Source organism: Taudactylus pleione, unplaced genomic scaffold (assembly GCF_031769625.1).
Source record: "Taudactylus pleione unplaced genomic scaffold, aTauple2 ptg000387l, whole genome shotgun sequence".
NCBI lineage: Eukaryota > Metazoa > Chordata > Amphibia > Anura > Myobatrachidae > Taudactylus > Taudactylus pleione.
In genome coordinates this window covers 2,839,449-2,855,987 of record NW_028284788.1, presented here as the reverse complement: position 1 = coordinate 2,855,987, position 16,539 = coordinate 2,839,449, and the positions used below count along the sequence as shown (strand labels likewise).

General features: G+C 44.4%; 1 protein-coding gene across 2 annotated transcripts in view; it reads left to right on the top strand.

Moving 5' to 3' along the window:
* Positions 1–16,303, top strand: part of CACNA1S (calcium voltage-gated channel subunit alpha1 S) — a 397,379-nt gene extending 381,076 nt beyond the window's left edge. For both annotated transcript variants that reach the window (XM_088445772.1, XM_088445773.1), the window contains 3 exons: positions 7,359–7,561; positions 7,646–7,772; positions 16,096–16,303. In XM_088445772.1, coding sequence (XP_088301898.1) covers positions 7,359–7,561; positions 7,646–7,757 — 315 coding nt within the window. In that variant the 3' untranslated portion in view covers positions 7,758–7,772; positions 16,096–16,303. The remainder of the gene's footprint in view (positions 1–7,358; positions 7,562–7,645; positions 7,773–16,095) is intronic.
* The last annotated feature ends 236 nt before the right edge of the window (positions 16,304–16,539 follow it).

Genomic DNA, 16,539 nt, shown 5'->3' with positions numbered 1-16,539 from the left:
ACATGGTACAAGAGGAATTACGTGTGAGGTGATATAATCCTCTAGGATCCTCTATTTTCTCAGCCACCACACAGAGGCCTCCCGGGCGTCCTTTGCTCCGGCATTGACGTTCATGGCGAGAAGTTTGGCAGTACCACCTGTGTTTTCTCTGATGGGGTTACCACAATAGTCGGTTTTGCCCTCACAGGGCCTGCCTCACCAAGTACACCCATGCAGGTTTCCTCTGTGCCTCCTCCATGGGTGAATACTCTCTCTTTACTACAGTGCAGACCCTGGCGGATACCTCTACTGCCCTACAGGCTCTGCTGCAGGAGGATGAACCCCTTAGACCGGCTAGAAGGACTATGCCGTCATCTCAGTCTATACTGAATGATGACGATGCCATGACATCTGGAGACTGGGAAATTCTAGATGTCTCTGACGAGTCCTCTCCACGAGGGGAGGAGCCACAGTCTAGAATTCTGTTCTGCCTTAGTTTTAGAGGAGGACAAACGCCACTACCCGGTCCAAATGTGCTCTGGTCAGGGAGATAATGGATACATCTGAGGAATTTCCTTTCTCTGATCAGCTAGTAGAGCACATGAAACTGGCTTGGAAATGCCTGGGAAACATTTCCAGCCTCAAAGACAGCCTGGCTTATGCCCATCCTTTTCCTGAGGAACATTTTACCAAATGGGAATCATCCTCCTGAGGTGGATTCTTATGTGACGCGTTTACTTAAAAGTGCTACTCTGCCTATGTCGGCAATATCTTTCTTAAAAGATACTGTGGATTGGAAGGTGGAGGTTGGTGTAAAGTCAATGTATTCTCTTTCAGGGGCAGTCCCCCGGTCGGTAATGGCTACCTCCTGAGTGGCCAAGGCTATGGAGTTCTGGGCAGACTCCCTAGAGGAGTCCTTCCTTCAGATGCTACCAGAGACCAAGTGAATCTGGTAGGTAACCGCATATATTGATGAAGCTGCTCTGGATGTCGACATTTTAACTTCTATGTTAGCTCACCATTTCTTATGGCTGCGCTCGGGGAGAGCGAATGCGGACTCTAATAAAGGATTCGAGTGTTTGCCTTATAATGGTGAAATTTTATTTGGTCCTGACCTGGACAAGATTGTGGATAAGTTGGCAGCAGATAGATCTGCGTGTCTGCCTTCAGCATCTACTTATTAAGGATTCTGGGACCTTGTCCTTTCGGCCCCAGGGTAAGCTTTGGTTTCAACCCGGTTTCCTTGGCTGTCAGTTCCCCAGAAGGACTGCCAAACCCAAAAGGCTGGCCAGGAGTACTAGATGTCCAGCAGGCCAGGTTTGATAACAAGTCCTCAGCCTGACGGGACGGGCCCCCCCGTGGCGGGATCCCATGGTGGGAGGCCGACTTCTTCAGTTGCCCAGTGCTGGTGTCAGGCCACCACAGACACTTTGGTAAGAAGTGTGATCTCTCATGGGTACGCCCTCTCCTTCCACAGAGGGCTTTCCCTACAGTTTTTCTACACGGGCCCTCTATCAGGCAAGGACAGATCCAGAAAGCTGTACAATCCTTACTTCAGGCAATATTTGTTGTCCCTGTCCCATTACCTCATAAATGGAATGGGTTATTGCTCCAATCTCTTTCTGGTTCAAGAACCCGGCCTATCCTCAGTCTTGGGTCCCTGAGCACATTCCTAAGAGTACATCGGGTCAGGATGGATGCCCTACGCTCAGTTATACTGGCTATGGAACCTGGAGATTTTATGTTGTCGCTGGATATTCAGGATGTATTCCTGCAAATTCAGACTTGTTTGTCTCACCAGCAGTTTCTCCATTTTGCTATACAGCACAAACATTTCCAGATCAGGCTCTGCCATTTGGCCTCTCTGCTGCACCTCGGGTGTTTATCAAGGTTTTGTCAGTCATGGCAGCCATCTGCGGCAGCAGGGTGTCCGCCTGTTAACTTACCTGGACAACCTCTTCCTTTTAGCAAGGACTCCAGAGGTACTTCACCACCATCTACATTCTGTGCTTCAGACTCAGGGGTGGTTGATATGTTGGATGAAGTCCTCCTTGTCTCCATCACAGAGGATGCTCCATCTGGGAGCTCTGTTGGGTTCACAACAGCAGAGGATCTTTATCACTATGGAAAAGATCTCCAGTAGCTGAGTGTCAATCCACTCAGCGATGCAGGGTAAAATTTGGTCCTCTCCAGGTGGGACGGATAGTGCTCTCTCCGGAGGTGCATCTGTCTCTTGCCTGGTGGCTGCAGACAGGTCACTTCATAAAAGGGTGCCCCCTTTTGGATTCTGGCCTGGGTCCTCCTGATGATGGACACCAGTCTCCGGGGGTGGGACGCAGTGATAGGTCCGGCCTCGTCTCAGGGTTGGTTGTCAGCAGAGGAGTCTGCCCTGCCAATCAACATGTTGGAACTTCGGTCGGGCTTCAGTCAGACAGCGCCACGACTGTGGCTTACTTATAGGAGGAACTCAAAGTCAGGCGGCAATGAGAGAGGTGTCAGGCATTCTGACATGGGCGGAAGGTTGTCTGCCAGCCATATTGGCGGTGTTCATTCCAGGAGTTCTCTATTGGGAAGCGGACTTTCCTCAGCTGTCACGACGTGCTTTCCGGGGAATGGTCTTTTCTCCAAGCGGTGTTTCAGCTCCTAGTGCTGTTGTCTCGATGTCCAGACCTTTACCCGGATCTGGGTCGTCTGTTTTTGATGGTGTGGCTCTTGAAACATCCTTTCTAAGGTCCAAAGGTTTTTTTCCGGCTCTGTGGTTAACACCATGGTCAGAGCAGGTAACCAGTCTCTGCCGGGTTTTGCCACAAGGTGTGTCATACCTACTTTCAAAGGTATCGTCTCAGAGGTTACGTGCCCCAGGTGTTTCGGATATCCAGAGTTTTGGCTTTCCTGGTGGCGGGTTGGCTCTTGATTTCCGCCTTGCCTCACTGCAGGTGCACATCTCTGCTCTGTCAGTATGGTTTCAGCACAGGATTGCTCCTGTTCCTGATATCCGCTCTTTCCTACAAGGTGTCCTTCGCAGTCAGCCTCCCTTGGTCCCTCCTGTGGCACCTTGGGTTTTGGCTGAGGTCTTTAGGGCCCTGTAGGACCTTCCATTTCAGCCCCTGGACTCAGTGGCTCTCAAATGGCTTACAGCAAAGACTATTTTTCTCCTGGTTATTGCTTCCACCCGAAGGGTGTCAGATTTGGGGGCTCTCTCTTGTCGCCCTCCGTTTCTGATTTTCTTCCCAGGTCAGGGCGTTGCTTCGGATTTGCGGTGGGTTCCTTGCTAAGGTGGTGTCTAGTTTCCACATTGATGAGAAAATTGTAGTACCGGCCTTCAACTCTCCAGGCCTCTCGGCAGGTATGGCCTCAATGGATGTGGTACGTGCTCACAGGATATATGTGGCCCGTACCAGTTCCCTTCGGAAGTCAGACTCCTTGTTTGTCCTCTGTGGATTCCACAAGAAGGGCTGACCAGCCAATAAACAAACTTTGGCTAGGTGGATTCATATGACAATCTCTGAGGCTTGCACTCATGAGGAACTTCCAGCTCCGCCCTCTGTGACTGCTCATTCTACTCGGTCTGTGGGTCCATCGTGGGCAGCTCACCGTGGCTGCCCACGAAGTCCTCTGTCCATACCTTTGTGAGGTAGTATGCATTTGATACCTTTGCCTCTCAGGATGCTTCCTTTGGGCGGTAGATTATCCTTTCTGCACAGGAGCATCCCCACCCTTAAAGGGACTGCTTTGGGACATCCCCAAGGTCTCCGGTGGAGCCCTATGGACCCTGATGTAGAAAAGAAGAGATATGGTAAGAATTTACCTTTGTTATCTCTTTCTATGAAGTCCATAGGGTCCACAGGACTCCCACACAGACACGTCTGTGCTTCAGTTGGGCTTCGCTCTGGTCCCTGGTTTTCCATCTCCATATCTGTGAGAATGTGATTCCTGTGTGTTCCAGACTTTCTTCTCTCATTTTTATCCTCCTCCGGCCTTTGGCTTGTTACGAACTGACGTGCCTCTGGCCCGGGGGCAGGGTATAGGGCAGGACTAAGTGAATCCTGGGAGAAAATTTTTTACTGCATGGTGCCCGGATGACTCAGCCATGCCTATACCCCAAGATCTTCTGTGGACCCTATGGACTTCGGAGAAAGAGAGATAACAAAGGTAAGTTCTTACCATATCTCTTATCCATTATTGGTATAGTGCATCACTTTGCAAAGAACATTTATCCTTTCACATTAGTCCCTGTCCCAGTGGATCTTTAACTAACACACACATCAGAGACACACATTAGGGCAGGGCTTGACAAATTTTTCTAAAACTGAGGAGCCAGGATGAAAGTGTAGGAGCCAGACTCCCCCTTCCCCCCGGGAAGCATTACTGAGCACCTACGCCCCTGACAACCAACCCCCATGGCCACACCACTAACGGGGTGCCCCAGTAGTAATCCCCCCTCTGCAGTGCCCCCAGTAGTAATCCCCCCTCTGCAGTGCCCCCAGTAGTAATCCCCCCTCTGCAGTGCCCCCAGTAATAATCCCCCCTCTGCAGTGCCCCCAGTAGTAATCCCCCCTTTGCAGTGCCCCCAATAATAATCCCCCCTCTGCAGTGCCCCCAGTAGTAATCCCCCCTCTGCAGTGCCCCCAGTAGTAATCCCCCCTCTGCAGTGCCCCCAGTAATAATCCCCCTCTGCAGTGCCCTCAGTAGTAATCCCCCCTCTGCAGTGCCCCCAGTAATAATCCCCCTCTGCAGTGCCCTCAGTAGTAATCCCCCCTCTGCAGTGCCCCCAGTAATAATCCCCCCTCTGCAGTGCCCCCAGTAGTAATCCCCCCCTTGCAGTGCCCCCAATAATAATCCCCCTCTGCAGTGCCCCCAGTAGTAATCCCCCCTCTGCAGTGCCCCAGTAGTAATCCCCCCTCTGCAGTGCCCCCAGTAATAACCCCCCCTCTGCAGTTCCCCCAGTAGTAATCCCCCCTCTGCAGTGCCCCCAGTAGTGGTTCCCTTATGTAGTGCCCCTTAAATCAGTGTCCCCACAAGTGCCCCCCCCAATGCATTGCCCCAGTAGTAGTCCCCCCTATGCAGTGACCTCAGTAGTAGAACCCACTATGCATTTCCCCTAGTAGTGCCCCCATAGTGTCCCCAGTAGCGGCCACCCCCACCTATGCAGTGCCCCCACAGTAGCGGCCACCCCCACCTATGCAGTGTCCCCACAGTAGCGGCTACCCCCACCTATGCAGTGTCCCTACAGTAGCGGCCACCCCAACCTATGCAGTGTCCCTACAGTAGCGGCCATACCCCCTATGCAGTACCCCTTGAAAAAAAAACGCAATTTACCTGATCCCTGCTGGCGGCTGTATGTTTGTTACTCTGTAGTGTGGACCGCGCTCGCGGTCTGCACTTCAGGGCCCGGGGGTTGCTGAAAACCTGGTTGCCAGGCAGCCAAATCTGGTCACCATGGCGACCTGGCCCACGGGTTTTGTCGAGCCCTGCATTAGGGTTATTGTTGTCATAAGCAAATTAATCTGCCTGTATATCTTTAGAGTGTGGAAGGAAACAAGAGCATCCACCCACACAAGGGAAGAAAATATACAGATAGGACCTTATTCAGAATCCAGACAGAACTGTGTATGGGATCCTAGGTGAGGTTATAAAGCGAGGCTCTGGGAACCAGGTTACATAGAGTAACCCCAAATAGTGAGTCACTGGCACAAACCCTTAGGCAGACTCGCACCTTACCCGTACTCACCGGTCATTCCTCATGTTTCCTCCAACACCACCGTGCTTCCCCTACCTTCACTGTACACAGGTTTGGATCAGGCTCTTGCACTATTTTGGCTCTGATCGACACTGTCCACAATGTGTTCAACACAGTCTCCTGCCCCACTCATCTCCGGTCCCCATTGCCTGCATCTGTCAGGATGTCAATCTGACCCGTTTTATTTATTTATTTATTTATATATTAAGTAGATATTTGTCAAGTCCCATACTCACAATTGACATACAGACTGAATTAAACGGTGGTCAATTCTTTATTAAATAATAAAGTAATTGAGCACTGCTGAGTTTGGGAGCAGACAAATACCAGGGTGATATCTCTAATTATGGATAGTCCCCATTGACCACATGCACTAAACCCCTGAGTCTTTCATACAGACTCCTGTCATACTGTGGCCTTAGTCATTTTTGCCCACAGATTACACATCCTTCTGCCTCCAGTTTCTACTAGTTACATCCACCTTGTACAATTTTAATTTCAGTTGCTGGTATTCTAATCTTTCATACATCCCCACAGCCTCCCTAAGCGCTCCATACAGAACTGTTCTGTGAGAATATGACTACAGATATGCAGAGACCTGCATAAGGAAAAAGGGGTGGATTGGGCACAATATACTGCAGTACTGTGTAAATAGTTGGGATTATAGTACAGAAGGAAGGGTTTCACCAAGCCTCATGAACAGGTATCAGAATCAATGTAGGCATTGTGGCTTGTGCAGAGGGATAGAAGCAACTACAGGACATGGCTGGTAAGAAAAAAACATTTTCTGATGTACATAGACTGAATGTATCAGTATCACTAACTGTACTCCTGAGCCTGTAACTCCCCTTTGTGTTTATTCAGCAATATCTCTCTTGCTATTCGACACAGCTAGTAATATAAATTTCATCCAATAGTGTCTGATTATGAATTTGGTTTAACAAACAGTTGCGAAAAAAAGAAGTTATTTGTTTATCATTAGTATGGGAAGAAATGTACAGTAACTGTATCACATAAGCAGTTAAAAGGGATCAATATGGCAGCAATTTACTTATTGTCTTGAAGGGATTGTCTAAACCCAAGGCTACAAGCTGGATGTATGAACTTTGTTTCATATAGAAGTTTGTTTGACAGAGAAGTGTTCATACATCAGTTTACCTTGAGCCTTACATCACCACTCTGCTTTGTTCTGTTGGGGAACCCTACTTGTTCTAATGTCTAACAGGAGTTTGGGGTATACAGTTTACCAACACTGCCTTTACATATGTCATGAGACTGCCTATGTCTTGTTAGGTGTAATTCCATTTGTACACTTGGAATGGCTTTTGTGGTGTTGATTGGTGCACAGTTAGAGATTCTTCACTAGCTCTGTCATTTACTGCTCTGAGTCACACAAGTGAGCAAGTCACAAGATTGCGCCCTCATATCCTCAATAATCTCTGATGCTGTCAACATTCTGATCCTTTGGTTGGGTGCAGGTTCTACCTCAGCTCACTTCAGAGCAAAACTCTCAGATGCTAGTCAACAAATCTAAAATCAGAAGATTGATGAACTGCTTGTTGAAAATGATGCCTAAACTGAAAATGACTATTGTTAAAATATTTAAACTTTATAAGCTTCTCTCATTCCTCCATTACAGAGGACAGGTGGGCTGTTTGGGCAGGAAGATGGTTTTCACATAGAGCCCGTCAGTCCTATGCACACAATGATCACTAGCCAGCGACCCTTGCGCTTTTCTGAAGCTGGTAGTGAAGACCTAGACTCCCCTGTATTCCTGCCAGATCCTGTGTTCTTCCCTCCACCAAGGAGGAACCGCAACACAAACAACAGTACAATTTCAAGGTTTGTGTTAGTTGATTATTTTAGAATGCACACAAATAAGTAATCGTATTTGAATATCTGATAACATTAACTTTCATTTCAAAGGGTATTAGAACAAAGACTCACTACTCCAGACTCACATACACCGCTGCAGACAGAAGAGCAGTGGGATGCTAACAGTGTCACCAGCCAGGAGGCAAGGTCTTGGAAGTTATGAGAACAAGAACTAAACGTAAGTTCATACAAACACAACATTTACTTGTACTTGCGCATTAAACGGACTAAGGGCCTGATTCATTACCGATCACAACTGCGATTACACACGCAGATGGCCGATTGTTGCGTACTACGCATGCGTATGCATCGCAATGCGCGTGTGCGAAGGTCTTACTGCGAGCACACTGCGATGGCAGTGACCACGTAGACCCATTCACAGGAAGTGACCGTTTGGAGGTGGTGACAGGGGGTTTGCTGGGGAAACGCAGGCGTCAGTGCGTTTGAATGCCATTACAGGGCCATACATAAATTAGCCACTGCAATGGCATACGCATCTTGAGCTTTCACTGCATGCGACGAGGTCATCAAATTCTGAGTAAGGTTAGACCTGTTATAATTATGGGTGAGGCCCCGATGGTATTCAAAGTTACTGATGGTTTTGTTGACCTGCTAAGTATTATGGATGTGAGTAAAGGGATGTGGGCGTCCTTATGTTGTGCAGTGACAGCATAGAGATTGCAAACATTAGCATATTTTCAGAGTGGATCTGCGTGCGAAATAGCAATCCGTAATGAATTAGGCAACTAAGTCATTGAATCATCTGCCATCTGTCAACACAAAATGTGGAGAATGTGCGCTTATTCAATGTTATAATAAAGAAAAAAAAAATGTGGACAACACCACCTGAAGTCCTATTTCGCAGAGTAACCATGGTGCAAGGAAAGCCAGCTGAGATCTTTGTGACTGTATTCTGTCTGCAATACAGAAATTCTGGGAACTGGAAGTTCAAAATTACAGTAATGCTGGGGTCAGATAAACAGTCAGATAGATTGAGGAAAAAGAGACAGTTTGCAGGCAGGGCCGTTTCTAGGGGCGGGCGACCTGTGCAATCGCATGGGGCGCTCCTCCAGGGGTGGATCGGGCCACCGGTACAGCAGGAATGTTTCCGCTGGGTCGGTCCCATATTCCTCACTGCCGGCCTGGCCGGCTCCCATAGGCTGGCTGTGCGCTGTCTTCCAAGCGGAAGTTATGTGTCCGGATAGAGAGCACTTTCGGGTGCCAGAAGTAGCCGTCGGGGACAGCTGCAGCGATGGCCCCGCGGCTGCGGGCTGCGGCACGAGCTGTAGTTGCAGTGGTGACTGACAGTGACTGCTAGATCCAACTGTCCCCAGCGCCGGTAACTTTGTCTCTCTCTGGAAGGGGGAGGGGGAGGAGGAGTAATTGCAGCTCACAACACTTCTGGTGACACCTCCCACCTCAGTGCCTCACACCTTATCCCCTGCACATAAGGACCTATTGTTTCACCCACACTGCCTTTACCTGACTATATATATATATATATATATATAAATATATATATATAAACTTTCTGTCATTTCCGCACTCTCTTCAGATTAGTAATCGCTAGGGTGCAGCATCTAAACTGTGGTTTTGGTAAAACCAAAAACCACCAATACAAAAAATGTTCGTAGGGGTGCACTCACCAGACTTTAACCACAGGTTCAAATGGCAGCATAACAACTTTATTTCATCGATTATAAATCCGACGTTTCGGTCCTCTTAGGACCTTTGTACAATGATCAACCACATACGACACCATTAAATACCCATACACCCTCCCCCCAAGCAGTATGAAAAAAACATAGAAAACCAGACATAGAGACATTTAACATAGACAAACAAAACATCTATACATTCACGACCTGCATGTCAGCGGAATACACTAACTCACATCTCTCCGTGGTTTACATCTCTCTGGCATCCATATACTAGGATATCATTGCCAGCTGGTAGCCGCGAAAAAAACGGAAACCAGAAAACCGCCAAAAGACCCCTAGGATAAATTCCTAAATATTTCCTCTGTGGCACTCACTGAGGCTCAAGAGAGTGTACTATCTAAAGGTTTATCCTTTATACCTACTGTCAAATTTGATAGATTAAGATGGAATGTTGATAATTATAGTACTGCTCGTAAATTGAGGCTACTTGAGAAATTTAGAGATTCTAACCCTGGAATGAATAATACCCCCTTTAAAAAACATAGCACGTATGATCCAATATCAGCTAATTATAACATTAAAACATTCTCTAGGATGATGGATACATCTGTGAAGGAGATGATACAACGAAGTCGACTGACTAAATATAACCTTAGCAGATTGGAAAGAGGCAATAGGGGAACTAAAGCAGAATAAACTGATTACTATTAGACCGGCGGACACGGGAGGAGCTGTGGTGTTACAGGATACCTCTGTACAATGATGAAATCCTTAACCAATTAGCTGATGGTAATACATATGAGATACTTGATACTGATCCTACAGTAAAATTTAAAAACAAATTGGACTCCGTATTGGACGGAGCATTGAAACAAGGATGGATTTCTGAGAGTACATATGAATATCTACATGTTGATTTTCCCATTTGTCCAATAATTTACACATTGCCGAAGGTGCATAAGTGTTTGCAGAGACCCCTTGGCCGACCTATTATTTCGGCAAGGGGGTCTCTGTTTCAACCAGTTGCACGATATTTGGACACATTTCTGCAGCCATGTGTGAGACACATAGAAAGTTTTATTAGGGGTACTGGTGATTTTGTTAAAGATCTCAGTTCCCTGGTAATAGATACTGATGCTCATTTGCTTATAACCATGGATGTGTCCTCATTGTATACTGTAATACCTCATGCTGAAGGTTTGCAATCGGTTAAGAAAGCATTGGAATTATACCATCTTGGTTCACCCCCGATTGGCTTCTTGCTTGAACTGCTTGAGCTAACTCTCACTTGTAACCATTTTAGATTTGGTGATCGATGCTACCTCCAAACCTCTGGTACTGCGATGGGGAGTAATATCGCCCCTGCGTATGCGAACATTTATATGAATGAGTACGAGAAACGATATATCTACCCGAGGTTTGGAGGTAGCATCGAGTATTACAAGCGCTATATTGATGACTTATTCATCGTGTGGCGGGGTGATGAAGTTTCTGCTCAGGAGATGCTTGTATTTTTGAATGGTTTAGAGACACCTATTCGCTACACTATGCTCTATGATAAATGTCAGATTAATTATTTGGACGTGACTGTGTTCGCCACCGGCTCAGGCTATGGGCATCGACTGTTTAGAAAAGCCACTGATCGCAATACGCTTTTGGACTACAATAGTTACCACCCAAGGCCTCTTAAAGAAAGCTTGCCAATATCCCAATTTATTAGAGTTATGAGGAATAATTCAAACCCTGAAACAATGGAAGTGCAGTTATGTGAAATGTATAAGAGGTTCTTGGATAGGGGTTATTACCCTAATATTATTGACAGATGTCTTTCACGAGCTCGTGACCTTTATAATAATCCACGTAGGAATAACAATGATGAGAGACAATTTGGTAATCCACGTAGGAATAACAATGATGAGAGACAATTTGTATTTTTGACAACTTTTGACACTGGGAGTTATGCCACTAGGAAAGTGATTCAGAAGAATTGGGAACTGGTTAGGACTGATCCTGCTCTGAACAAAGTCTTGCCGAGAAAACCCCTTATTGCATACAGAAGGGGTCCGAACTTGAGGGATATGCTGATGCGTCCTAATATGCCGATGATGAATTCCAAGGAAAATTGGTTAACTACTACTAAAACGGGATGTTTTCGTTGTTTAAATTGCATTACGTGCAGAAGCATAAATGTTGGTGCATACTTCGCTCACCCTCACAACGGACAGAAAATTATGATTATACATCGATTATCCTGTACATCGGATTTTGTGGTATATATACAGATATGTCCATGTTCCTTGGTTTACGTCGGCAAAACTATTAGTTCGTTTAGAGAGCGATTTGCTAACCATCGCTCCACTATTAGATTGGCATTAAGTTCAGGGGAATCAGATAAACCAGTCGCCCCGACATTTCGCTCAATGTAAACATCAACTTTCCTCCCTGCGATGTATGGTTATAGATCGAATACCACCGCTACAAAGGGGAGGTGACAGAGCTAAACTACTCCTACGTAAAGAAGCTATGTGGATAGACAGACTCAATACTATCTGGCCCAAAGGGCTGAATGAAGCCATTCATTATAACATTTTTCTATAAGGGGTGCACTCTGAAAATCATCTTGTGAAAACCATCTTGTGATATATTACATGACTCAATATGCTTCACTTCCCTGGATATGATGAGGCTTGGATTGTTGGAACCTCTATTCTTTAGATACTATCTGGAAAATCTGGAACTATTGTGGTTATTATTTTTATTATTATTATTTTTTTTTATTTTTTATGTTCTATTTTTCATTTTTTCTATTTGCGATTTTTTAATGGCTTCTGGATAGTTGGTGCCCATAATACATGATAAATAGCTGTGTATGCACGCCGACACTGGTGTGTATTATATGGAATTTTTTTTATATATATATATATATATCTTTTTAGGAATATCTGTGATTGATAACTATACATACCTCGTATTGTATTATTTTTATTATGAGACCTGCATGTCCCGGTTTTGAAAAGGATTCCCGTGATGCAAGTGTATTGTAATAGGTTTATGACTATGTTATGTACGTAACCTTATAATGCTGTTATCTAAGCTCAGCCGCTAAAGGGGCTGGTTCTTTGGTACAGTGGTTGCTAGGTTGCAGGACGCTATATGTATGTCACGTGTCCTTGGTCGCGGGGAGTGACGCGAGTCCTGTGCACAAAGCACGTGTGCTATGGGTGATATCGCGCGCGGCTACCAGCTGGCAATGATGTCCTAGTATATGGATGCCAGAGAGATGTAAACCACGGAGAGATGTGAGTTAGTGTATTCCGCTGACATGCAGGTCGTGAATGTATAGATGTTTTGTTTGTCTGTGTTAAATGTCTCTATGTCTGGTTTTCTCTGTTTTTTTCATACTGCTTGGGGGGAGGGTGTATGGGTATTTAATGGTGTCGTTTGTGGTTGATCATTGTACCTTGACAAAGGTCCTAAGAGGACCGAAACGTCGGATTTATAATCGATGAAATAAAGTTGTTATGCTGCCATTTGAGCCTGTGGTTGAAGTCTGGTGAGTGCACCCCTACGAACATTTTTTTTATATATATATATATATATATATATATATATATATATATATATATACAGAACATGTATCTGTGTGTGTGTGTGTGTGTGTGTATATGTATGTATATATATATATGCATAAATATTGGGACATTGACAGAATTTTCAGATTTTGGCCTCTATTCACCACCACAATGGCTTTGAAATGAAACAAACAAGATGTGCTTTAACTGCAGATTTTCAGATTTAATTTGAGGGTAATTACATCCAAATCAGGTGAACGGTGTAGGAATTACAACGGTTTCTATATGTGCCTCCCACTTTTTAAGGGGCCAAAAGTAATGGGACGAACTAAACTATCCTAAATCTAACTTTCACTTTTTAATACTTTGTTGCAAATCCTTTGCAGGCAATTACAGCCTGAAGTCTGGAACGCATAGACATCACCAGAAGCTGGGTTTCATCCCTGGTGATGCTCTGCCAGGCCTCTACTGCAAATGTTTTCATTTCCTGCTTGTTCTTGGGGCATTTTCCCTTCAGTTTTGTCTTCATCAAGTGAAATGCATGCTCAATCGGATTCAGGTCAGGGGATTGACTTGGCCATTGCATAACATTCCACTCTTTAGCCTTAAAAAACGCTTTGGTTGCTTTTGCAGTATGCTTCGGGTCATTGTCCATTTGCACTGTGAAGTGCCATCCAATGAGTTCTGAAGCATTTGACTGAATATGAGCATATAATATTGCCCGAAACACTTCAGAATTCATTCTGCTGCTTTTGTCAGCAGTCACATCATCAATAAATACAAGCGAACCAGTTCCATTGGCAGCCATACATGCCCACGCCATGACACTACCACCACCATGCTTCACTGATGAGGTGGTATGTTTTGGATCATGAGCAGTTCCTTTCCTTCTCCATACTCTTCTCTTCCCATCAATCTTGGACAAATTGATCTTTGTCTCATCTGTCCATAGAATGTTGTTCCAGAACTGTAATGGCTTTTTTAGATGTTGTTTGGCAAACTCTAATCTGGTCTTCCTGTTTCTGTGGCTCACCAATGGCTTACATCTTGTGGTGAACCCTCTATATTCACTCTTGTGAAGTCTTCTGTTGATTGTTGACTTTGACACATATACACCTACCTCCTGAAGAGTGCTCTTGATTTGGCCAACTGTTGTGAAGGAGTTTTTCTTCACCAGGGAAATAATTCTTCTGTCATCCACCACAGTTGTTTTCTGTGGTCTTCCGGGTCTTTTGTTTTGCTGAGCTCTCCGGTGCGTTCTTTCTTTTTAAGAATGTTCCAAACAGTTGATTTGGCCACACCTAATGTTTTTGCTATCTCTCTGATAGGTTTGTTTTGATATTTCAGCCTAATGATGGCTTGCTTCACTGATAGTGACAGCTCTTTGGATCTCATATTGAGAGTCGACAGCAACTGATTCCAAATGCAAATGTCACACCTAGAATCAACTCCAGACCTTTTACCTGCTTAATTGATAATGAAATAATGAGGGAATAGCCCACACCTGTCCATGAAATAGGTTTTGAGTTGATGTCCCATTACTTTTGGCCCCTTAAAAAGTGGGAGGCACATATAGAAACTGTTGTAATTCCTACACCTTTCACCTGATTTGGATGTAATTACCCTCAAATTAAATGTGAACGTCTGCAGTTAAAGCACATCTTGTTTGTTTCATTTCAAAGCCATTGTGGTGGTGAATAGAGGCCAAAATGTGAAAATTCTGTCAATGTCCCAATATTTATGCACCTGACTGTATATGTATATATATGTATATATATATATATATACACACACACACATATATACATGTGTGTGTATGTATAATGTATATGTACATATATATGTTTATATAATATATATTTATAGATAGATATGTATAAATATGTAAATCTAAATATGTATATATGTGTATGTGTGTCCATTGAAACCCACAAATAAACTAAAAGGCTTCTCTGCACTTTTCTTCATAGTAATTATAGTGAAACATGACCTCTGCCTGTCTGCTCCTCTCTCACTACCATTCCATCTCTTCCCCCTGCAAATCACCTTGACACTTTCTTGTCCCACCTGCCCCCTCGTTGTCCTCCTCTCCTGTTCATCCTTCTGTCAATGTCCTTCCTTTTCCTGTCTCCTCTATCATCCTCTTCTTACCTCCGCTTTTTCAGTCAATCCTCTCTCTTCCCTGCCACATCTATTCCCCCTTTTCATTTCCGCCCTCCTCCCTTACACATTTTCCTCCCCCCTACAAATCCCCTTCCTCCACCTCACACATGCTCCCACTTCCCCACTACAAATCCACCCTCTTCCCCCATACACATCCTCTCCCATACACATCAAGTAGCGAACCTCTCGTTCACCTTTCACAATTAATAATCAGGCACTTGGGCATTTAAAGAGCACAGTATGGCCAATACTAACATGACAGTTTTCAAGGGAATTTGTCTAATATGTTAAAAAATTGGTTAAATTATGTGGGACAGGTACCTCACTATAAGTACCCCTCAGTTTCCCTTCCCTCTCCCTCCCTGTAACATCTACTCATTGTTCCTGCTCTCACCGTCCCCGTAACTTCACCTCAGTATCTCTGCCTTCACCCTCCTTGTAACTCCACCTCAGTTTCCCTACCCTCAAAAGTGACAAATTAAGGACATGTCACAGGGACACGCCCCCTCCCGGTTTTCCACGCCCCCTTTCCAGGACCCTTTCCACACCTCAGTGACCTGCACTTAAAATATGATTGCATTATTAGTGATGTCACTGATTAGAGAAGTAGATATTATAATGGGGGGGGGTGCATTTTGAATGCTCGCACTGGGAGCCAGATTGGCTAGAAACTGCCCTGTTTGCAGGTGGATACAAAGTAGTCCATTTAATATATACAGTATGTACCCATTTACTTCTATATGTCCAATTTTATAATTCCATGAACAAAAATTACCCCAGATAAGTACAAAATGAGATGAATGTAATGTATTTCCATCAGTGAACATATCTCTCAAGTAAACTACCTTCAGACTGCTGGAACTCAGTTTTTATTTTTTTGTGAAGAATGGAAGGTTTGGTGCTTCATATAACTGCAAACTGTTGAAATTATCTGGTGAAAGTACAACATAACTATAATTATTTATAAAGTTAGATGTGGAAGTGACTCTTTAGTACAGTAAATACAAACTTTTTAAATATGTTTTTCATAACAGGTTTAGTTGTGCAAAACTATGTGGGTAGTAGGAATTGTGAATAGTGACAATAGTTATCTTTTTATTTTCAGGTGCTGAATAACCATTCCCTCAAGATGTAAAAAGACACCTTGCTAAGGACTTTCTGATGTGACTAATACAGCACCAAGACTAACATAGACATATCTTTCAATTAAACATTTCACTGCAGTGGAGCTAGAAATCTGTCTAATCTTTACCAGTGAAGCAGTTAAAGTTGTTTTCAATACAATAGTAACATAATAAATCATGTTTCACTTATTCTTTCGTGTGCTTGACTTTCGTGTTCTATATGCAGACTTTGCCCTACACAACAGTTATTTGTAACGTGTATATTTTGCATTGGAATGTTGCCTCTATATTACATTAATTTTCTTATACCAAAACTTGTAAATAAGTTATATTCTCCAAGTTTCCACAAGTCCAGTTCATCTTTGAATGTGGAACTGTCCCCTAATATTAACTATTACTCATTGAACACTGCATACAGTATTTCT